Here is a 24792-nt window from a genome sequence, read left to right on the forward strand (position 1 = left end):
AGTTATTTTTATAAAGTAACTTTCCCAACTCTGCTATATATTATTATTAATAATAAAAATCTCGTGATTTCTTAGATAATAGTAACGTTCGACGATTACAAAAATTATATCGCCATTTGCATTATAATATATTTTCTTCGCGTGCATACACGAATGCAATAATATCTTAAAAATTCCAGACTACTTCATGGATTCGCATAACGATTTGACGATGCGCGAATGCGCAAAATCGCGAAATAGCAAGAAGGAATGTTATCGAGGACGCTATAACCGGGATAGTTATCAGCTTGTCTGCGAATGCGTGGGTTACGGCTGCAATCGATCTCGACGATGTTCACCCGGTCTCGCGATCTACTTTCTGTGTACACTCCCCATGATTGTCGACTACTTTATTATCATGCTTTATCATGCAAATTGATTATCAAACGTAAATCCAAAATACCTTCTCGAGAATCCTGATATAGTACGATAATAGTTATATTGCGCCTTTCTTACATACCTGATGATCGTGCATTTTTTTTTTTTTTTTCTATGTGTAAATCGCATTATAATTACCTCTCGTAGTATTAGTAGAAAAAAGTATTGATAAATATGCTAGCGAAATACAGTATAATACGCGTTCGTATTAATGTTAAAGATTTATTACAAACTTATTAATTAAATAGATTAAGTAAAATTGTAAAACAAAATAAACAGATCTGCGTATTTCATATTTCGTATGTTGTCATTGTTACGATTACTCGAATTACTAATATTGCAATAAAAATAATAAACGATACGATCGCAGTTTTATTAAGAAAAAAAAAAAAAGAATCTTTATCATCCCTTTGTTCAATAATTCGATCGAGCATTGTTTCAGGAAGTAACAAGAACTCAGGATGTACAAGCGCGACGCAACAGCTTCCGTTTTGTCAATCACGATATATAGACGCAATGAGATAAATTATATAACGACGAAGAAAGAGACAGAGAGAGAGAGAGAGAGAGAGAGAGACAAAGATGGCAAAATGGCAAGAGTTGACAAGGTCGCGAGGGATAATAGAAAGCAAGAGTTAGTTTGTGTGCCAGGAAAAAAAAGAGAAAATATATGCCGGGCGAAAGAAAAAATCTATGCCTCCTCGGCATGAGATTCTCTTCGCGACCGCGGAGTAAAGTGAAAACTGCGGAGTAGACAGACGGCGTCAGCGGCGTCGTCGTGGCGACGCCATCGGCGACGGCGACTCGGATGGGGTGACGGGCGCCACAACGGCGGGCATCTCTCCCTCCTGTCTCTCCGTCCTACCCCTATAATAACCCTCGACTTATTCCGCATGCCCCATTGAACGAGTGTATATATCTACTGATTAACAACGACTTTTGAGAATTTGAAACAGGGATGTGTCGTGGTTCAAAATTGCGTAACACGAATTGTTTACGTGTGATATTTGCACGGGTTTTTTTTTTTTTTTTTTTTTTTTTTTTTTTTTTTTAACCTATTTATTATAAATTAAATGTCAGAATGCAAAAAAAAAAAACAATAATTATATTATAAGAAAATATATATGTACATGTAATGTTAATACAGTATATTTTTATGTAATATAATAATATGTAATAATATAATTTCTTTTTCTTTATCAATATGGAAGAATTTAAATTTATTGGTTTTTCGTGACAATTATAAAAGATATTAAAATTGTTTTATTATGTTTAAACCATGCAATATAAACAAATTATTTCATAAATTACCAATTAATACAAGAGTGAGATGTTAAATATAGTTTACATTGTTTACACGTCGACGTAGCTACTATTTTAGTTTACGAATAAATGCCTAACCCTGTTTGAACAATACTCAAATTCATTTTGATATCACGATATCGATACAAAGTTTGGATTGTTTCCAAAACTCTGTCTCGAATAATATTCTTTCATAAAAGGATATTCAACAACTCTACGAAGAATAATATTTTCATTTCGATTTGTACGTTCAATTAAAAAGCTCTATTTAAATGTTTTGGAAAGGCTCACATAATTTTTTTTTCTACCATAAGAATAATCCACTTAATAACATGTTGCTTCTAAAGCACAGAATCTAAAACACACACACACACACACACACAGAAATATCAAATCAAAACTTGTATACTCATATGAACGCGTTCATTGTTTCATATATATATGCAACAATTTTTAATCTTCTTGGAAGAATTTAAAAATCTTAAATTTCAATTTAAGAATATAATAATTATTTTGACTCTAAAAAAATGATAATCATCGATTTGAACATGTGTTATTTTCTATCCAACATTTTTTCCTCTCCATTCAAGAAAATTATTCTTAAATACCAAGAATATATTTTTCTTGGTTGATTTATATAAAATGTCTTCATCCATATAAATTTTTTTTTGTTTAACGCGATATAATCTCACTTCAAGATTTACATTTTAAAACTAAAGATATTGTCAAAATAAGAATATTCTTTTTTTCTATGTAAAAGGCTAATGTGATCTGTAAATTGTGACTAAAATCTGTTTAGTAACTAAATGAATTCTCAAAGGAAGAATTTAAAAATTTTAAATTTCAATTTAAGAATACAATAATTATTTTGACTCTAAGAAAATTATAATTCTCGATTTGAATATGTGTGTTATTTTCTATCCAACATTTTTTCCTCTCCATTCAAGAAAATTATTCTTAAATAACAAGAATATATTTTTCTTGGTTGAACTATATAAAATGTCTTTATCCAAGTAAATTTTCTTTGTTTAACGCGATATAATCTCATTTAAAAATTTTCTTTTTTTATTAAATAAAGGGTAATGTTACTAAACGTGATGTAAACTTTTTCTCTCTCGCGTTAGATACTTCGGAAATCTCTGGGAGAGCAAAATGGGGAACATTATTGTGGCAATGAAAAATATCAGTGAACGCGCGTGTATATATATAATACTGCGTAGAAGAAAATGTAACCCACGCCCTGCAAGAGGGAGGAAACCAAACACAGGGAAAGAGGGCAAAATGTACGCGTCGTGCGCGTTACAGGGGGAACGGTGGAGAACAAAATATCGTGGAAGGAAGACATGGCGTAGGAGAGAGAAAATAGGGGGAGGCGAGTAACGCAGCGTGGAGAACGGAAAGCTCGCGGGGTTGTACTCGCGATCAGTCTGTTCGCACGACGACAAGGGTTCTCTCTGTCGAAGGGTGCCTACCTCCCTCTCATTGTCAGCGTAACAGTTTACATTTTCTATCATTGTGAAAGCGAAAGTTACCAAAGAAACGGCATGCATCGAAGGCTCACGATATTGCTCGTCGCTTCAGCGCTCGTTGTGACGGTTTATTCAGGTGATGCATCTTTTTGTCAATTTACCTGTAATAATAATTTGCCGCCGAAAATATATTCAAGAGTCAAATTTTCCTTCAAGTAAAGTGAACACTCGTGCGTTAATCAATTAAACGAACTCTTTTTGGTTCGACTTGTCTGTGTAGAAATATTTTTATTTTATTTTTTTTTTTAACAACAAACAATATGAAAAATAAGCAGCAATAATGTTATAATTATAATCTATAGAAAATTTTGTTCTATCTAATAGAAACGTTTATTATAAAAATAGAATATAAATCTAATTGAACTTTTTTTTTTTATAAATGTGTGAAAAAAGAGATAAAAATTAAAAGCAAATATTATTATAATTTATAGAAATAATACAGTTCATATAAATAATTTAGTTAAAGATAAAATTAAATAGCTCTATATATATATATATATATATATATATATATATATATGTGTGTATGTAATGATCTAATGTATTTGCGGTAAACTGAAAAACAACGGAGATAGTAAGCGCTAATCAGAAATGCCGAAATCACGAAAAACGCGATGAGATAGCCCCCGTGCACACACCAAAAACTATGTACTGGTGTATTTACATACATATATATATATATATAGGGTGTCCTGTAATTGGTGAAAAACTGTTAATGGCAGATTTTTGAGATTTGGTAATGATTTTTCCTCAGCGAAAATGTCGAGACATCAATACTTTCCGAGTTATAAGCGATTGAAAAAGAAGCACTTTTCGCAAATTAAAATTTGTGGAGTTAAAAATATTATCAAAACTACATTCTTCAGTTAGTTTCAAATAGAGTTTACTCTAATAGAATTTTAATTCAAGGCTTAATTATAAAGATATATAATAATAAAAATTGGAAACTGACGTAGGAAATAAAAAAACCATGACGTCTCTCAATATTTTTACTGAGGAAAAATCGACTTTAAATGATGTCAAGAATCTGCCATTAGCAGATTTTTCACCAATTACAGGACACTCTGTATATCTGCCGGTGGTCGCACGAGAGATAAGATAAAAAAAAATAAGCAAGGAGCACAATTCTTGCAGAACTATCTCTAGGATGGAGACAAAGAATTTTGACTGATTGCAGGAAAAACTAAATTACGTGTTACTTCAGTCACATCTCAAATCTATTGCAACAGTTATATATCGTTAATATATTATATATGTATCAGTAATATAACGAATATTATATTATTAAAAAATTACAGTTGTTATATTTATGTTATATATATCTCGAGTTACGATTGCGTTATATTACATTTTTTAAAGAAATATTATGAGTTATAAACGTAACAAAGAAATATAATATTGTTCTTCTAAGGTGCTTTCAAAATGATGTAACACATTTTGTTTATATAATTATGAAATATAACATCGTTCTTTTTATGTGCTTTCTCAGTTGTGTAACAGTTACATATTGGTTTGCTGAGTGTGTATATATATATATATATATCAATATTATAAATTAATCAATATTATAAATTAATAACATTATATATATATATATATATATATATATATATATATATATATATATAATGTTATTAATTTATAACATTGAGATATTGCTGTGAAGAAAGTTTAATACAAGTTTAACAACATCATCTATGATTACATCTATGATTAAGATTAAAATTAATTAAAATTAATTATGATATCAGAATTTGAGATATTCGAGGTTTTCATCTACATAAAAAAAACATATAAACGATAGAAATTTATAAATTTTACTAATAAATAAATAAATTTCTTTAAAAAATATTAGTTCTACTAATCTAATTAAAATTATGGCTTCTTTATTATTATATTAGAACAAATCAATGCATTTACAGATCACTTTACTTTTTATTTGTTTGTGTCATTTTTCTTTGTTCTCATATTTAACGAAAAATCACAAGAGAAAGAGAAAAAGATTACGCAGGCGTTCGAGGGAGAAAGTTGTATATACTTTGTCCTATATAGGTACAGTTAAGGGATAAAGCGTCGCGACGCTTGGCGCCACTTCGCTACTTTGCGACCTAAATAATAACAACCTCAACACATCGGTCGACGCGGAGGAGTCAGTTTACACTCACACACAGACACGTATATGTATGTGTGTAGATACGCATCTCCCGTCCATTTTAATTTTCTCACTCGGTTTATTTTTCTAAAATTATTAATGGTCTTAAAAAAAACTTTTGAAACAAAAATGGAATAACTTTTTTTCCCACGAGTGAATAATAAAAAATATGTATATTTCGTTTCAAAGAAAAGTAGGGAGTTGCTTGTACAAACCCATATATACCTATATGTGCGAGAAAAACTTCTTTCTTTATTAAATATATTAAGCGAAGAAGTGAGATTTATTTACACAGAAATAAAGAATATTCTTATTTTGACAATATCTTTAGTTTCAAAATGTAAATCTTGAAACGAGATTATATCGTGTTAAACAAAGAAAATTTGCTCGGATGAAGACATTTTATATAGTTCAACCAAGAAAAATATATTCTTGTTATTTAAGAATAATTTTCTTGAATGGAGAGGAAAAAATGTTGAATAGAAAATAACACATGTTCAAATCGAGGATTATAATTTTCTTAGAGTTTAAATAATTATTTTATTCTTGAAATGACAATTGTAGTATTGAAATAAGATTATAATATTGTTGAAATTTAAGATTTTTAAATTCTTCCAAGAATATTAATAAATTGTTGCGTATATATGAAACAATGAACGCGTTCATATGAGTATACAAGTTTTAATTTGACCCTTACTTTTTTTCTGTGTATATATTCTTCTTCTTCTTTCTCTCGCAAAAAGATATGAGTAATATAATTTATGAATAATAAAACGATGTGCAATGTAGGGGATCAGTGACTCATATATTTTTTATCGTTAGACGTACTGAAATGCTACATGTGCACCTCGCTGACAAACGAGGGTTGCAACTCATCCGCTGTGACAACGCACTCGTTACTTCTGAAGGAATGTACCCTTACCGAGATGGCGAAATGGCAGGATAGAATTAAACAGCACAAGGTCTTCAAATCAATCACGGGCTTTTTCAACATCGACCAGCCGATGCAGCAGCATGAAACTTATCATCAGGGATCGCACATGGCCTGTTCCAAAATGGTTCTCAACGGCAAGTACCTAGCAAATTCGCAGAGAGCATTATTATGTGGGGAATGTCTCTAGGACAATTAACCTTGAGCACCATGAATTTTTTTTTTACAGTCGCAAATACAGAAGTGATCGTAAGAACGTGTCAAACGGCCAAAACGGAGGTCATTGATCCTTGTAGGACGATTAAGGGAAAAATACAGAATCAACAACTGGGAACATTAGAGCAATGTACGCTCTGTTACAAAGATGCTTGCAACGGTGCGACAGCTGTAGCCCCTGAAATATTTTATACACTTTTGTCCTTCTTCGCTCTCGTTCACGTCGCTTTTTACTATTGGGCGTAACCGTTTATCATTTTTCGTGTGCATTCTCCCCTTACCAAAAAAAAAAGAAAAAAAATGCCGTATAATATAAAATAATACCGTATAAATAATAATCATTCGAGACATCAGATACCATGCATACTCGTTATGTAACTCAATCAATAATAATAATAATAATGTCTTCCACATGATTAGTACATATGCATATTGTATATATACTAATAATGGAGACAAATATAATATATAATATTATACATACATTATTTATCATTATTTATATATTTAATAACGCAATATATTGAACTATGCTATATATTGAAATAACTTATTTAAGTATATATACATTTGTATTTTATATTTAAGCATATTTCTATTTTTTGTATACTCACGGTCGAAATTCGCGTTATGCTTATATATACATATATATATTAAATACATATAAGCTGTGTCCGCCTTCCGAAAAAAAAAATCGCGCATTTCCAACATAATTTACGGTGAATTTCTAAAGATTTCTTCTTCAGTAGATATTGGACGACAAATCACATCAGTTATATCTCACACATTTTCTAATTTTCTATATTATATCGATATCTTTGAAAATAGCTAATATTGTCTTAATAATAATCTTTTTACTCGAAAGAGAAAACAAAATAATAATAATAAGTCTTAATAATAATCTTTTTACTCGAAAGAAAAAACAAAAATACTCTATATATTTGTACGTGCATATATACTTTTCCATTTTTGCTTCCAAATGATGTAGTATTATTATACCGCATTTATACAAAAATAAAAAGAGAGAAAGAGAGAGAGAGAGAGAGAGAGAGAGAGAGAGAGAGAGAGAAAAGGAAAATGTGTGCGATTAACATTATAAACGTATATGTATTTTTATGAAAGAAATATATTTTCGACACTCTTGACCAACGTGCTAATGCTAATCCGGTCTAACTGCGTGTTATCTCTTCACAAGTCTAAGTTTTAGAGGATAATTATTGCAAATAAAGTAAAGGATTATTATTGCACACATCGAAAGTACGTAAATATAAAAAAGCAATAATGTATACACAATATCAAAATACAAATCAATCCCCAAAAATATTCTTCCATTTTTTTAAAGATATTTTTTTCTTCAAAACTTAAGATTAAAATTATATAGCGCAATTTGCTTATAAATTATATATTTATATTTATAATACTATATTTATAATATTATATAATTTATATTTATATTTATAATCTATATCTACATAATTTCAATCTTTTCATACCATACAATGTATGTATAATGTACATGATATTTATCCTTCGGTACTATAGAATAATAAATAAAACAAATATATTAACTAATTTATGTATTATATCATCGTATTATTTCGTACTCTTTTTTTTTTTTTATTTGGAAATTTAAAGAAATTTTTATAAAAGTAAATCAATAATTTAAAAGTAGCAAGAATTTCAAAAATTTTTGTATCTTTATTAAATACTATAAAGAATCGAGTTAAAAATTGAATTGTTAATAAATAGATAAATTATTGTTACAAATCTGCAAACTAACTTTATTATGTGCGCTTTTAATAACTGCACATCATATATCCTAAATAAGTTATATTATTCAAATTGAAATTTATTTCATTGAATTTATCACTTTGATTGAAATTAAACTTACATTTCTTTAAATAATTATTTTTAAAATATAAAGCATTATAAATAGGAATAGAGAGAAGAAAGAAATAATTTTGTATTATACTTTAATAATTTGCTTTTTCACATATATTTTATAAATTTGATTTAAATGGAGTACAGATGATTAATGAAAAAATATTTTGATGAATCATATACAAAATTTTATCATGTACAAAAATTTATTTAATTTCTTACAGAATTTTTTTTCATAATTGTAGTGTTTCTATTATGACAGAACTTGCTTGTAAACTGCACAGTATATACACGCTTAACTCGTTTATTGAAAACTTGACTGTAAAATAATCGTCGTCAAGCAAAATACTTTCTGTTCTAACATTGTGAATAAAATGATAAAATCCTATATCAATAACCGTTCTTCACTTTATACAAATGCGTAATTTAGTTTATATACTTTGCTTATATTTTATCATAATATTCTACCACACAAATAATAGAAAAAGTTTATTTTTTTGCAAATGATATTTTCATTGCATGCGAAGGTGTAATTTTGAAACCTTGAAGAGCATCTTTTGCTGCCCCAGATTGTACTTCATTTTCAAATTCGACAAAAGCAATATCATGTCGATTAGGTACCAAGCGCACTTCTTTAAAGCCTGGAAATTGGTTGAACAACATCGATAACATCATTTCACTTGTCTCATCTGGCAAATTTGTTAAGAATAATATCTGATTTGGCGGTTGTTCAGGAACAGCTGTATTGACGAGTCCCGGATGCTGAGGTACACTGGCATGATATCCAACTTGCTGCGAATGTTTTGCCTGCTCTTTCGCACGCTTTTTGGCACGTTTAGCTTCCTCATCCGCCGCTGGAATAACTCGTTTTGGTTTCTTTGGACGTTCGGCGAAGGTACCCTTCATTTTCGCTATTACATCACTGTCAGTTTTAGCGTACTGTATCCTCTATAAAATCAACAAAAATTATTTTCATATCTTCAAGTTAATAAAAATATTTGTATTGATTTTCAGTACACGTAAATAAATAATAATATACATATTATCATGCAAATATAAAAATAATATAATATAAACAAAAAACACTAAATGCAAAGCGAGCTCTGTTTGATTCTTACCATTGGTTTATCATAAAATGGAAATCCTTGCATAGATCTCAAAGCATTAGTCGCACTCGCTATTTCTTTAAAGATAACAAAGGCTTGTCCACGCATCTTGATTGTTTTCAATGCCACAATATCCAAAATTTGACCAAATTGAGAAAAGATAGCATATAATGACTTTTTTAATTCCTCCTTTTTTATTTTCTCATTTAAATTATTGATATAAATGGTATTATTTGGACGTATATCCATTTTTGCTAGAAATTCTAGATGTTGTATATCTTCTGTAAACAAACAAATATGTAAAAAAAATAAAAACATGCCAAGTTTGAATTATCTTACAAAAATCATGTGTGTATTTTAGTAAACACAGTTGACTTAGCTAATTCATATATATATATATATATATATATATATATATATACATATATATATATACACATTTTTATATGATATATAAACAATCTTACGTGTCACAATATTCGTAGTTTAACTTCTGGAGCAAACTTGAAAGAAATGATTATAAACGTAAGGTTACGTTGTACGAAGGTTATGCGGCTTTGCGTTTGTTTAAAGCATAGATATAATCAAAATAGATGAAAGACATGAGGCTGAAAGTTTGAAGAACATCAGTGATAATTTGACATTACATTCGCGTACGATAAAAGTTTGTGGGGCGTCCCGATTGGCTATCGACTAGAGAATTCCAAAGATTCTTCTGCTAGAATCTAGTAAAAAAAAAAAAAAACATCGTGTAAACTACGCTTTACTTTCAAAAGACTTTGTGCAGACTAGAGACTCTCTAAAGCCCGTATCAGACTATGAATTGAAAATTAAAGATTAGAATTTGACTAATCAGAAGAAAAGAAACTAAAATTACTTTATCTTGATTGGTCGAATATCAATCTTCAATCTTTAATTTCAATTTTTAATGCGTAGTCTGATACGGGCTTAATAAGAGACCAGACAAGAACGGGGCCACTTTTGATTGGTGCGCCATGTTTCATTTATTCCCGCTCATATTCAAATTTTACTTACTCTATTTATTTAAAATCTAAATAATATTAAATTAAGTAAACTAAGTATAAAATGACAATGGCTTAGTTTACATCGACATACTTTGATACGCGTACTAAATACTACTGGCCAATCACAGCCATTCCATTCTTTAGAAGACTGGCCATGATTGGCTAGTATAATACTTGGTACGCGTATCAAGTGCTCGGTGTAAACTAAACTTTATACTGCTTTACACCAACATGTATATAAAGCGCATGCAGAGACATTTGTGTGAGTGGAAAAATGAGATAGTCTATATTTCTTTCCCTCTCGTAAAATTTTGACGAAACATGGCGGGTTACTAATCTCTGATTGGCTACTTTCTTTGCTGGCCGGTCTCTCATTATAGGATCTCTAGGAGTTGGCAGTCTGGTAATATATAGAAGTCTGTGGTGCAGACAGAATTTTCTGATTGGTAAATCATATTGGTTACCCTAGGCATCGATCGAGATGATTGGTTGTGTCCAATCGCTGCATCCAATGAACTTTTCCGTTCCAATCAAACTCCGTGTGCAACGACCATAACGTCATTCGAGATGGCGCATTAGAATTCGATTCGATACGATACAGCAGCGACAAATAATCGACATATTGCATCGCCACCATATATTTCAAGAGCCATGGAAAGCCATCATGTGGCATGAGAAACATGAGAAAGACAGACGTGGAATTACAGGGAAGGGAGAAAAATACGTCCACACGCACGAGTGGGTTTTGACAGAGAGTCATATATGTCGCGGGTCGCAGGCTCGACAAAGCTGCGAAACGTGACGTGTGCGTGTATATATATATATATACACACACACCACACACACACACACCCATACAGACATACCGCACGTGCATGCATGCCACACATCGCTCTAATGGAGCTGTAGTAGCGCCCTTACGCGCCACACGCCACACGCGCGCGCGTTGCAACACTCTCTCTTTCTCTTTCTCTTTCGCTCGCTCTCACCGATCGCGCATCGCGCGGTGAGCGGAGAGGAGAGGGCGGGAGGATCGGAGAGAAGGTGGAGGCGAAGGAGCGAAAGACGAGGGAACGAGGGAACGAGCGAGCGTGCGAGCGAGCGAGTGCGAGCGCGAGCGCAAGTCGTCGGGGCAGCAGGCAGCAGCGCGAGGCGAGACGAGACGAGACGAGACGAGACGAGACGAGGCGAGGCGAGACGAGACGAGGCGAGGCGAGGCGAGGCGAGCGTGCGGAAGAGCGGCAGCGGCGGTCGGCGGTGTGTCGTGTGTGTCGTGTCGTGTGTCGTGTGTCGTGTGTCGGTGTCGGCCGTGTAGAGACCGAGCGAGGAGCGAGCGAGCTAGGCGAGCGCGTGCGGTGGTGGTGGTGGTGACGACTGGTGTGCCGTGGACGGACGACGGACGGACGGTCGGATCGGTCGGTCGTTCGGTCGGTCGGTCGGTCGGTCGGTGGGTCGGTCGGCGGTCGGGCCCGTGAGCCGTGAGACGTGATTGTGCTGGAAGAAGGACGAAGGAGGAAAGAAAAAAAACGCAGGAGGAAGTGTGCGAAGCAAAATTCGCAGTGCGCCGTGCCGGCTTGAAAAGAGAGAGAGGAAGAAGAAAAGGAATACGTTCGTGATTTCGTTCGTTTCGTGCTTCGTGCTTGGTGTACCGAGGCTCAGCTCGCCTGCTGTTGGTGATCATCCGCATAGGAAGGAGATAGATTAACGACAACCCATCGTCGCCGTCGTCTCTCGGAGGGATCTCGCGCGCGCGCCTCCACGAGGAGCTGCTAGTGTGTCGAGGGGGATCTCCTTCTCTTTCTCTCTGTCCTCGTTCGTTTCTCCGTGTACAGTCTATCTCTATCTATCTCTATCTCTCTCTCTCTCTCTCTCTCTCTCTCTCTCCTTTTCTCGCGCTCTCCGATCGCCGGGGGGGCCCGCCGCTGAGAAGACGTCAAGGGACGACGACGCGTGGAAGTCTAACCAAGAGAGGAACGTGCTGCCGCGAGAAGCGCAATGTCCGACCGGGAGAGCCTGGACGATCAGCCGCAAAGTAAGAACAGCCGGGTCGAGAAAAGCGCCCGTATAACCGATCGTTCTCTGTGTTGCCGTGTGTCTCCATCTCTCTCCCTCACCCTGTCCCCGTCCCTCTCTCTTTCTCCCGTCTCCATCGGACTCTCGCGAGCGCGGTCGCGCTCAGTCGCTATACCCTGGCGGCTGGCGGCGTCGCGCGTCGAACGGACGAAACGTGGTACGCGCGGATCGCACCGCTAACCGACATCTTTTTTTTTTTTTTCTCTCTCTCTCTCTCCCCCCTCGTGGCATCCCTCCCCTCGGGTGCTTCTTGCGTGCAGCGTGGCGTGTTTGTGCGCGCGTTAAACTCGAAGGTGGACGTGCGTCCGCGCCCGCCTTGGAGTTTCACGACGGAAGAGAGACCAAAATTCCCCTCTCCCCGCCTTCGATCCCGCCATCCCGTCGCTCGCGCGGGCCCTGGGAATGCATCCCACTGCGGGAGCGCATCCGAATGCCCGTCGAAATGAATCCTTCCTTCCCATTATTGCCCCGCGTCGCGAAGAAGCTTCCGCGGTGTCTCGCTCTCGGCCCGCCGGTTCTGTCAAGCGTCGGCGTGCTCGAGGAAAAATCGCTATTTTTCAACGGCACCCAGGATCCAAGATGGCCGGGTGCATGTCGGTCGAGAGGATAGCCCCTTTCGTCCCCTCCATGCTATCGCTCTCTTGCTCCTTTGCCTGCGAGTCTCCCCACCCCCTGACTCTTGCTCTCCTTTACACCGCATATCTATCTCTCTCTCTCTCTCTCTCTCTCTGCCTCTCGCGAGTCGAATATTCGCAACTTCCGACGTTGCCGTGCGTCGCAATGCCGGTTCTCTCTATGCGGCGCTCGTCTTATTTTTTTTTTTCTCTCTTTTTTTTTTTTCCTCCGACGAGAGCCGGTCGCGCGAGTGGAGCCGAAACCCTCCGTTCGGGAAAGAACGAGAAAAAGTGTGATGTAATATTTGGCTTTGATCTACATCCATCCATCTATCTGTCTGTCTATCGAGTCGACGGCGCGCACGCACGTAGACAACGGAAACGGAGCCGTGTAAATTTCACACGTATTCACGTACACGAGCGATCCCTCGTTTCCCCGCCTTGTCTCGTCACGGTTTCCCTTCCCTCTCTTTCTCTCTCTCTTTTACGTGTCGCGTAACGCGGCGTCTTTTGACCTCGAAATGAAAAGGCTACGACGAATACGCGCCTCGGATGGATATAGATGGATGGATGGATGGATGATTAAAAGAGCTCTTCTCGCGTGTTCGAGAGATTCGACGGAATGAGCTTTCTCTTTCTCTCTTTCTCCCTCCCTCTCTCCTACTTTTCCCGCGCGCTACCTTCTTCGCTCCTAACCTCTTTTTTTCGCACCTCGTGTCGCGCGACATTGACACTCTCTTTCTCCGTCCTTCCTTCCTTCCTTCCTTCCTCCATCTGGTTTCTCACCGATTAAATTAGACTTGGCGCTTCTCGTTAAGCTAGAGCGAGAATTATTCGCGACCTGGCACGAGATACTCGCGCAAAAATCCCGATAACGTTTGCGGAGAAATTCGCGTTTAATTCGCGAAATTTAAAATCGATGCTGGCAGAATTTGGATTTCGACGTTGCAGACACGCATGACGATCATTTATCTAGGTTTCAGCTTAATATTTCGCTGAACGTATAAAGTGTTTAAAAATAGAACGCGAATGTACGCCTCTCTTTCGAGACGAAAAGATAAAGCTAAAGATTGTGAAATGTATATATCTAAAAAAAAAAAAAAAAAAGAGAAATGTAAAGAGATCCAATCTCGTATTTTTCTTTGTTATTGACGATAGCAAAATGAATTAGAACACAAGATTACGTTCTTGTCTGTCTGTCTGTCTGTATCGTTAAAACTCTCTGAAATTATATAACCTAGTATGTATGTGTACAACGAAATCAATATTAATAACTGTCGCGTTTGTGAAAATTATGGCGAAATATCATTTTAACCTGCCTTACAAACTGTGTAATTCTATTCCATACGTTGCTGCGAGGTTGGGTTGGAAATTTATTCATATTTTATTACAATGAAAATTACGTCTCGCACATATGTATTACGACGATATTTCGCTGCATTTGTACTTTGAAAGCAATAATTTTACGATCAAAGCGCGCTATCCTTGTTTCGCGTGAATAGTATTGCAAAAAAATCGGCGATTGCATATAACATTAATATATCATATATCCATATACGCCAATAAGCGAGATTTTGCTTTTCACATTGAAACTATTGAACTAATTAGCATTAAATTCTGTAATAAATATTTTGATCAATTAAACTCTAAAAAAAATGTGTCAATTGAAAGCAGAGTTTTGATTTATTTATTGTTCATCGTACACTTTTTGGATAATATTTTATAAAGTATAAAGTCTCGCTATAGTGGCAGCTTTTTTTTTAACAATCTGTACGATTTAATTACTATTATAAGCAATATAACAGATTTTGCTATATTCGTTAATTAATTACATATTTTTGTTTATCTTGCTAGAATATGGAAACCCAGGCGGCATGGATGCTGGAGGTGCTGACTTTGATTCCGGTGAGTACTTTACATGAGTGCATAATAATTGAAAGGATAAGTAAATACATATTTCCACGAAACTTAATTTATAACCTTTTGCAACAACGTAGGCATTTTATATTAAATAACATGAATCAGCATTATTATTAGTCATATTATTATAATAATTTATTTGAATTCAAACTGGACATTTTTTAAAATACTGTAAATACGATTTTTATTCATCAGTTTTATTAATTTATTAAATTATATTTAATTTATCTTATTTTATATTTTAATATATATAAAATTTGCGAAAAGTTTAAAAAAGAATACACAGTCTTGTTGCGATATTTGCATTATCGCCATCTAAATTTAAAATACATAGATAATAAATATTTATAGATAGATATTTAAATATATATATATATATATATATATATATATATATATATATATATATATATAAAATATGCGCAGGCAAACTAAACTTAAAACTATCGAAATATTTGTTTTTTTTTTTTTTTTTAATAATTTAGTATCTATATAAATTGAGGATATTTCTCTGAACTAAGACTCACTTCGGTAATAAACTCTAACAATTATAATTCATGTTCACTGAAGAAAATAACACCGAACGGCACGATATCAATCAATTATATAATTGAAATATATAGATTCTATTTTTCACATATCATCTTTTCTTCAACGTATATACTTGTGTACAAGAATACTTTTCTCAAATTATATTTGTAAAGACCACGGCTCTTAATTAATGCGCCATAATGATCCGATAATCTCATTTGTGTCCGCGTTCGCTTTCTCGAGAGACGGAAGAAAATAGAATAGAGGGTAGGAGGGGAAAGACCAACATGAGACAAATTTTTGCGGACATTCGTGGAACGGAGTCGGAACGGAATACGAAGCGGCCGGAAGCGGAACGCGACGCGACGCGCGGCGCGGCGCGGCGCGGCGCGACGACGCTTCGCGCGGCAGTGGGGCGCCGGTACTAGAGCGCAGTCAGCTGGTCGTGACGTCACGCGCCATGTCGTCGGTAGGCGCGAGGCGCGGTGGTGGGGGGAGATCGCCTCTCGGCGGCCGCCGTCGCGCGCGCTGTGATTTAAAACGCGGAGTCACGTGGCGGCGTATCGCTCGTGAGAGCCGGCGCTTGGACGGCCGCGGATTGGCCCGCCGCCACCATGGTTCGCACATACCATTGGCATGACGGCGAGCTCCATGAATGACCGGCACGTCATTCGCGTTACGATTTCACGTTCGACGGATATACGTCGTCGCCGTCGCCGTCGTCGTCGTCGTCGCCGCCGACGCCGACCATTTTCGTCGTTCCGGCATATATAGTCCCCGGCGATATCATGTTTTCGCCAACAGATTTCGCCGGAAAGTACAATATATGACGACAACGACGGATAATCATTGACCCCCCCACGTGCGCAGGAATGGGCTCGATGTGTCATTGCACGATGACTATACCTGGCACGCCGGTGCTTTTTCCTCATCGTTCTCAGTGCACGACGCGTACCCGTTTCCGCGAACACTTTCACGAGATATCTTTCCTCGCGGCGCGCCATTCCGGTGATAGTCGTCCGAGAGAGTCGTCGACGTCGACGCCGTTGGCCGAACGTGCGAGAGCGGGTTTAGTTTTCAATTTTCAACATGAAAACCCCGGTGTACTTCGATGTACTTCTCACCCGGTTAGGCTAATTTCGCGCGCGAAACCAATCTCCACGTTTAGTCGTGACCATGGAAACGCAACGATTGGCAAGTAAAGCTCTCATCTCGCTCTGCCATATCTTTAACCTGCGGCTCCTTACTGTAACTTGAAGCCTTCAACGCGCTAGAAAGCAAGTACAATTGTAGCAAAGAAATTAGAAATATTGCAAATATCGAACGAGGAGTGAATTCATCGGAATTTTGCCGGGAAAAAGCATTTCCGGATTCGTCGCGAGTGCGCGAAACTATCTGCCAATCGCGATTGCCCTGACACTTTGAATCGAGTCCGAGTTGACATATGATACAGTTCCTGTCGATCTGTGCGGATGTGGAGAGGGTGTGTGATAAAGCTGTACCGAGAACTCTGCGGTCTTTATTCATTAAAAATAATCTCGCATCGCTATTATTATCTACGATCGTATAAAGGATGACGCAAGATTTACATCAAGCTTTGGTTCATCGATCGCTTTACTTACCCGTAAAAAAAATTGCAATTTATGCACGAAATCCTGTGTGCCTATTTCTCTACCTTCGATTTCGCACCGTACATTAAATTAGAATTTATATAAAATTTGAATCAATGAAACGTACAGTTTATAACATATTAGAAAATTTTAATAGAGAGAAGTTTTATAAAATTTAAAATTTTGTTATATATGTATACTTTTCTTTTTTAGACTTGTATGCGATACAGTTTTTATACAAAGTGAAATATAAGTTACGAGCATATTTTACCGAAAGCATGCAGAGTGCTAGGGACGAGAAGCTTATGTTTATTTTACGTTGAGTTTTAAGAACAACGTTATTTCGCATATTACGAAAATTATTCAAGTGCGACGTACAAAGTGGCGCTTACAATTAATATTCCCTTACGAGTGTCACTTGGGAAAACGCTGTCAGATCAAGATCGATTTCGCGTCAAATCCTTCGACAATGGAAGAGATCGTGGAAATATCAGAGGGAGACGTCCACGAGAATCTGAGAAACTGGGGCGACACTATGGAAAGGATACAATATTGGTATCCGGAAGGTATTCATCTTGCCTAAGTATAGTTGGAGACTCGCAAGGGATTTGGAGGCATAGGTTTTTTTTTCTCCTGAAAACAGGGTGTCTATTCTCTGAAAAAAATAAGGAAAATTTAGGATGCTTGGGAATTTTTTTATTTTTTTTTTTTATGGAATTTTATTAGGACTCGAGTAATTTTTTAAAAAATGATTCTCTCTTTCGATAATTTTGCTCTTTCGTTGTAAGTAATCGACAATTTAACGATTGATTTAAATTGTGAATTATATATGTTTAAAATATATTACAAATATATATTTGGTTTTTGTTTTTATATTCAACATTGTAACACTATATTACATATGCAATACATTCTTTGTTGTAACGATAAAAATATAAAAATGTTATGCAGAGGTGAAAAATGTTTATCTTATGAAAGATTTTCAGTAAATTTTTTTCAATTTATTTCCGAATCTAACGTTTGAAAATTAAATGGCTTTCTATTTTTACTTTGTATAAGTGAAAAATATTAGAAAACGCACGCGATAAAAAAAAACTTATTTTAGAAAGTTGCACTCAAATCTCTAACAAAATTCTCTTGGAATAAAAAAGGAAGGGAATTCCGTGGAAGAGCAGGGAATTTTTTTTACAAGATTTCACTATATATCCTGGAAAAACGTCGTTTCAACGTTCTTAAGCGTGTAGATGGTGGAAATACCAAGATACATTCTTTACCATTCGCACATTCCATGTGTATTGAACTGAGACAGGCGCTAGACTTGAATCACGCATGATTCATTGACGCGTTTTTTCCGAGAATCATTTCTGACTGATTCAGGTACGGCGTGCGTAACGTTCGCGTAATTTGACGTCACGGTAATCGTGGTACATACCTGTAGATAGATAAAGTTACATGCCTAAAATGCCATTTCGATTTTATCAATAATATGTGTGTGTAAAAATATAAATGACAAATATTTTTCCACAGAAAATTTAAACGTCTAATATTTTTGTAATATTTTTAAACGTCTAATATTATTGTGGAAATAGATTATTTTAAAGGAGAGAGAATATCCTCAAGAGAGAAGATACTCCTCCATATTACGGAAATACGTTTCACATTTTTACAAAAATAGATCAGAAAAGATAATATCCTCCCACCCAGACGAGCTTTTAGTTAATTAAAATATTGATTTAAATGAAAAAATAATTTATTTATAATAAAATATTAAATATTATAGAGTCACGTTAAAAAATTGTTTATATTCTAAAGTATTTATGTTAAAAATTCTGCAGTATAATCTCTCTCTTTCTCTCAATAGTATCCAGATTGAACGTAATCTTAAAATATCGCATAAACATGAAGAAGCTCTGGATAATATAAACTCAAAATAAACCATTATATTGCGTTATGAGGAAACAAATTTGTCGGAAAATTGCATACACTATTTCTAAAAACACTGATTCTATTTTGTTGGCGAAATATCTTTGCAGTGACTCTGTAAAATGTTGATGATTCAAATAGAAGTCTCACCATTAATCTATATATATCCATTATATATTCTGTTTTAAATGTTTTATTATAATAACGTTCTAAGAAAGGATATGAAACATAAAAATAAATTATTTTCGAAATTAATTTTTACTAAAAGGGCGATAAGAAATTATCCACTCTAAGTCATCTTTTTATCATTTCTTTTTCATTAGAAATCATCACAAATGTTAAATTTAATTCTTTTTAATCAAATCAAGTTTGAATTGCAACGAAAATCTAAGCTTGTCGTTCTCTTTGCACTTTTTAAATTCATTAGTGTTCGTTATACAAAATGAATCACCTTTGATATAATTAAACTCTTTTATAATGATTATGTATGTGAGAATGGGTCAATTATGATGGGATTTTCAAAAATACATTTGTCAGTTTAATATGACCAATTGTACATAATACAAATGAATTGAGAGAGAAGTTATAATAATAGCAGCATATTAATATGCTTGTAATACATATTTAAAGTTTGAGATTGCTATTTTTTGTGTCGTTAGTTTTTAAATAATTGACTACATATTATTACTGTATACGATACAAAATACCGTTAGAGCACAATCTCGTAAAAAGGAGACATGTAATTTTAATGACTTAAGAATTATGAATGAATCGGGTATCATGAATCATATTGTGTTGCTAACGTACTAACACATGTTACTCGTTATCATTAAAATTAGCAAGTGACGTAACGAATAAAAAAGGAATAAGCAAGAAGAAAATTTAACCGATGGAAAATTTTTTTTTTTTTTTTTTTTTTTTTTTTTTTCCGCCCTAAAAATAACGTTGAAAGGTGAAAGTTAAAAATACGAATTAATTATATGCTAATTTATACATTCAACTCAAATTCCACTCGACGGAATATTTTATAAATGTTCTGTTCTATGAAATTGGAAATTTCTGCAGCCACGCAGATTATTTGGTCGTAAGGTAAAACTATATTCAGGGGTTCTTGTACGGATTCGCATCGGCAAATAGGATAGCAAGGGTATAAGAAATAGACGAGGGCATAAAGGATAGACGATGAGATTGTTCAAACATCATTTTCTGTATTCAACAACAAACTGATATTCATCGTTTCGATCGTTTTTCCATCTAATATAAATTTAACGAATATTCAAATTAAATGCGATGAAAATTTTATTATACGTTTAATATATTCATCAAGATATTAATTAATTGATAATTTGAAAACGTGCATACGAACACTAAACTATTCTGGGTGATGAAAAATAAATAAACGAAAGGGGTAAAGAATATCGCAATTAAAGTGATCAACTGTAAGGTAAACTAGGGTAAGATGACCATAGTTTTTTAAAATGCAAAAAACATACTTTTATTTTTGTAGTTTTTTAATAGTTTGACATATCATCTTCACTGAAGCTTCAATTACGTAATATTATCGAAATTCAAAAGAAAATATTTAATACCCCTAACGTGATTGTAAAGAAAATGAATTGCGTGGACTTTGGTCCGTTCATTTCCAGGAAATTGATTCGTTTCAATTTAAACTCTGAACTTGGAATCTTGTATTGCTGCTAATAAATAATCAGCCATCCCTAATTTACGCGGCATTCCCTCCGTTCCGATTCGTGGCGGAAGCGCTGGATGCTAGTGGGGCAGCGAGACGCATTCTGCCAGGGGGGAAAGAGGGAGAAAAGAGGTGGATGGGTGGGTGGGAGAGGAGGGCATGGCACGGCAAAGAGTCGGCGTTGAGATTCGCGTTGAGGCAGGTCGGAGCGCTACGAGTCGCGCTCCAGGCGAGGAGCAGGGATCAATGCACCCGCGAGATCATCTCCACTCGCCGTTGTCATTGTCGTCGTCATTCCCGATCCCAGTCGGACAGGCGGATCCTCGGCAGAGACTAGTTCCCATGATAGACATCCAGATGCGCGAACGTAACGTCGAGACGCAACCGGAAGGTGCGAGGGCCCCGACGAAGGAAACGTCCCGTCGATGCTGCGTACGATGAACATGGACGAGGAGAGCGATCGCGAAAGAAGAAGCGGTAGGACGACGGAGGCGCATTATCGGCCGTCGAAGACGACGCCGCGTCTCGCTCGCGAAATGGTGGTGCGCTCGACGACGCTCGCGCCCTGTGCAACTGTGCAGTGAAATGCAAGTATATAACGTCGATGCAAGAGAGCCGGCGGGTGAGAAGTGGGCGTCTCTGCACGGACACGCGCCAATCGTTAGTCGGAGGAATCGTTTATCGACGCTCCGAAGGAGGAATACGAAGAGCGGAATTTGGCGTGGAGGATCATCCGCGAGTGTCCTTCCGAGAGAGTCGTCCAGACGAGTTGTCGGATAATCGTCGGCGTGATCTACTTTCGACGAGAGGGGAACTTGCCTCTTCGAGGAGGGATCTCTTATTGGAAACCTCAAATCAGCGAGCAGGATTCCGCTTGATGTGCCGTGTGTCGGTCGGATGATCGGTTAAACTAGAGAGCCGGTTTACATCGAAGAATTACAATTGATCGAGCGTTATAAAGATCCCTCCCACATTCGAGTTTGTGACTAATCGATGTAACGCAGGCGGCGTACCTCGGGCGACCCTTGGAGAAAAGAAGCGAGAAAGAGAGAGAGAGAGAGAGAGAAAGGATGCCAAGGGTGGTATTTTCCGACGTTTCATCGTTCTCCCTTTGGATCGGTCGTTAAGATCGAAAACTCGAATGCTTTTAAGTGATTCATGGTGGTGAATGTGACGTTCGCTACGCTCACGATAGCGAGCGGCAAAAGAGATTTTTCAAATATTAGTCATCGAAACGTAAAGGGGAATAGCTGAGGAATAGATATTTTCTTCAGTAAATTAACAATGTCACTCATTATTTAGCAGGAAACATCTCAAAAGTGTATTATATTATTCTAGAATTTTTACCGAAAATTGTGCCCATGAATGCCGCACATGCGGTGGTGGTTGTTTCCTCCACGTTCCTCGAAGCTGAAAAGAATAATCGAAAGCTTCAATGAGAAGCAGCCAGTCTCCGAGTAATAAATGGTGACCTAGAAGAAACAAAACCCCGAGGGTGGAGTCCAGAAGAGAGAACGAGAACGAGAATGGCGATGAGAGGGGAAAAGAGGAAGAAAAATAGCACAGTTGCACGAGATCACGCTAATCACCCCACCGTTCGATCCCGTTACTATACCACATAAATATCTCTTAGGATCGTTTTAGACAGAGTCTTGATTACTTAGAAAGGAAGAATGTATTTCGCGAATCATGCTGTATAATTCTAAGACCTAGTTACTCTTTCAACGAGAGGAAGGAAGGTTCCAAGAATTTCGTCGTAAAACGCACACTTACTCGACAAAGGAGGAAACGCAGAGGAAGTGAGTCGCGAGCTAGTTGAAAGGTGTCAGGAGGGTCAGATTCGACGCGGATCGATGTGACACAGTAGCCTGACGTCGGTGGACGACGATTACGAGCCAGAAAAGCAAGCCTTCGAGGGGCACCCAATACCGCGTGCGAAGGTGTACGCGGGGAGGGGAACTGCAATGGTGATGCAACAGTCATCGACCGAGCGGAGGAGACGCCTCCGGGAAATAGAGCAATGGTGAAAGTGTACGTCCGCGGACGCGCGCGATCTGTTTCATCCTCCGCGAGTATCGCGAGAGGACGAGCAAAAAGTATCGACAGATCGGAGTATTACGGAGAGTCGCGACTCGGTCAAGGTGGCTGCCAAGTGGTAGACGATTAGGAACGCGAGGTATCTCTCTTGAGACTGATGCGGCGATGCGTTGTTCATCGATTGACCCCGCGAGTCGTCCTTTGCGACAGAGAACAGTGGACAAAAGTCCACTTGCGAGTATCGTCGCAATAGGATGAAGAAATATAGGACGGATGGAGTTAGGTAAGATACGCGTGATGACCGACTTATCGAAGACGGAGGACCAACGACCTCTTTCGCCAACTTATCCCGACGAAAGTTATGCCCTGAAGCCGCCAATCATTCACGTGGCAGCTTGTGAACGAGAAGCTTGGATATGGCAACTACTCATCTCTAGACATAAATATTACCTTCAGAAGGAAACGTAAATCCTTTCGCAATGGGGGGGTCTTGCACGAAGGATTCATTGCGCTTGAGATAAGAGAAAAAAATCTGCGACGAACGAAGAAGAGAAAGAAAGAGAGATAGAGATAGAGAAAAGAGGAACAAGCAGAATTAGTGAGCGGGCATTTGTCAATTAATGCGGCTTCCTCGGATTCTGTGAGACTTTAGCGCGACGTAGCGCGGCTCTTCTCTAGGAGAAGGACGTATTATGCACAGGTGCACGGACTACCGTAGTATCGATAGGATGTTCAAGAGCAGGATATTCCAGGGCGATCTCAGCCCCGTCCCAATTCCAGGCAGCCTGCAACAATCCAGTACGTAGTAATGTGCAGCTAAGCCGCGTTACATCGATCGATCGCTCTCGACGCGAGTCCTTCGCGCACAAGATCTCTCCCCAACCCCTTTCGTACGATCGATCCCCGAGATCCTCAATCATTATTATTATTATTATTATTATTATTATTATCATGATCATCATCATCATCATCATCATCATCATCATCATCATCATCATCATCATCATCATCATCATCATCATCATCATCGTCATTGAGATACGGTAACCATATTTTAATGACCTTGGTGTTTGGCAATTTATTATACGTCGTTGAGAAAAATTGATGTTTGAACTTATTAATTGTCAACCATTGTACAGAGGATTTTTGCAGAAAATTAGAGTCAGATTCGTTATTTTTAAATTTATTATAATTATTATAATTTTATTAAATTTTTCTAATTTTTTTTAATGTACTTGTATTTATTTTTATTTTATTATGTACTTTATTAGATACTTTTTATTACATCTACAATTTCAAAAATGTATTCGACATCCGAATATTATCGGAGATGAAGTAATTAATCTTGTAATATTTTTAGTAAAGAGTTATCACAGAGAATGATATTTTTTCTGTTATATATTAAAATATACGCATGAAAGTAATACACGAGACGACAATTATAGAAATTAATTACTTGAAATTAATATAAAATAAAAAATACCTCTCTAGTATCTAGTTATGCTTTCCTTCGACTATGAAAACTTGATTGCACAATAATTAATATATTCTTGAGAGATTAGCAATCTCCGTTACACCAAGTTGGTCGTGACGTTTCTATTAAAATAATTCATCGCATAATTGAATAAAGTGATGCTTCATGTTTAACGATCCGAAACAGAACTAGATGTCGTATAAAGGATACATAAAAACTTGAACAAACGCAACTTGGAGAAGTTGAAACTATTTGAGAGAACAAACGCTTTCAAATTTTCCAAAAGGGATTCTTTTGTATTTACCTTTCGTCGTTACATATTGCTGTTATACATTCACATCACGCTGGTCCAAGTTGCTGG

The 24792-nt window shown here is 36.5% G+C and overlaps 3 protein-coding genes across 6 annotated transcripts in view; 2 read left to right on the forward strand and 1 right to left on the reverse strand.

The window, feature by feature from the left end:
* The first annotated feature begins 3122 nt into the window (after positions 1–3122).
* LOC140676358 (UPAR/Ly6 domain-containing protein CG9338) lies at positions 3123–7946 on the forward strand. The gene is made up of 3 exons (XM_072911325.1): positions 3123–3324; positions 6223–6468; positions 6561–7946. Exons 1-3 carry the CDS (start codon positions 3264–3266, stop codon positions 6791–6793), a joined length of 540 nt encoding a protein of 179 aa, XP_072767426.1. The 5' UTR covers positions 3123–3263; the 3' UTR covers positions 6794–7946.
* Positions 7947–8527: 581 nt separating this feature from the next.
* On the reverse strand, positions 8528–10159 carry Snf (U1 small nuclear ribonucleoprotein A snf). Its single transcript, XM_072887007.1, has 3 exons — positions 10002–10159; positions 9547–9815; positions 8528–9376 (listed from the first exon to the last, which is right to left on the reverse strand). Exons 2-3 carry the CDS (start codon positions 9781–9783, stop codon positions 8918–8920), a joined length of 696 nt encoding a protein of 231 aa, XP_072743108.1. The 5' UTR covers positions 9784–9815; positions 10002–10159; the 3' UTR covers positions 8528–8917.
* A 1363-nt stretch (positions 10160–11522) lies between these two features.
* Positions 11523–24792, forward strand: part of Pur-alpha (Purine-rich binding protein-alpha) — a 28064-nt gene continuing 14794 nt past the window's right edge. Inside the window, exons 1-2 of one of the 4 annotated variants that reach the window (XM_072887004.1) lie at positions 11523–12591; positions 15101–15151. In XM_072887004.1, the coding sequence (XP_072743105.1) occupies positions 12555–12591; positions 15101–15151 (88 nt within the window). In that variant the 5' untranslated portion in view covers positions 11523–12554. Of the gene's footprint in view, positions 12592–15100; positions 15152–21621; positions 23756–24792 lie in introns of those variants that run through there. The other 3 variants (XM_072887002.1, XM_072887005.1, XM_072887003.1) reach the window with 3 other exon arrangements.

The sequence above is a fragment of the Anoplolepis gracilipes genome, chromosome 2, assembly GCF_047496725.1.
Source record: "Anoplolepis gracilipes chromosome 2, ASM4749672v1, whole genome shotgun sequence".
In the NCBI taxonomy this organism is placed as follows: domain Eukaryota; kingdom Metazoa; phylum Arthropoda; class Insecta; order Hymenoptera; family Formicidae; genus Anoplolepis; species Anoplolepis gracilipes.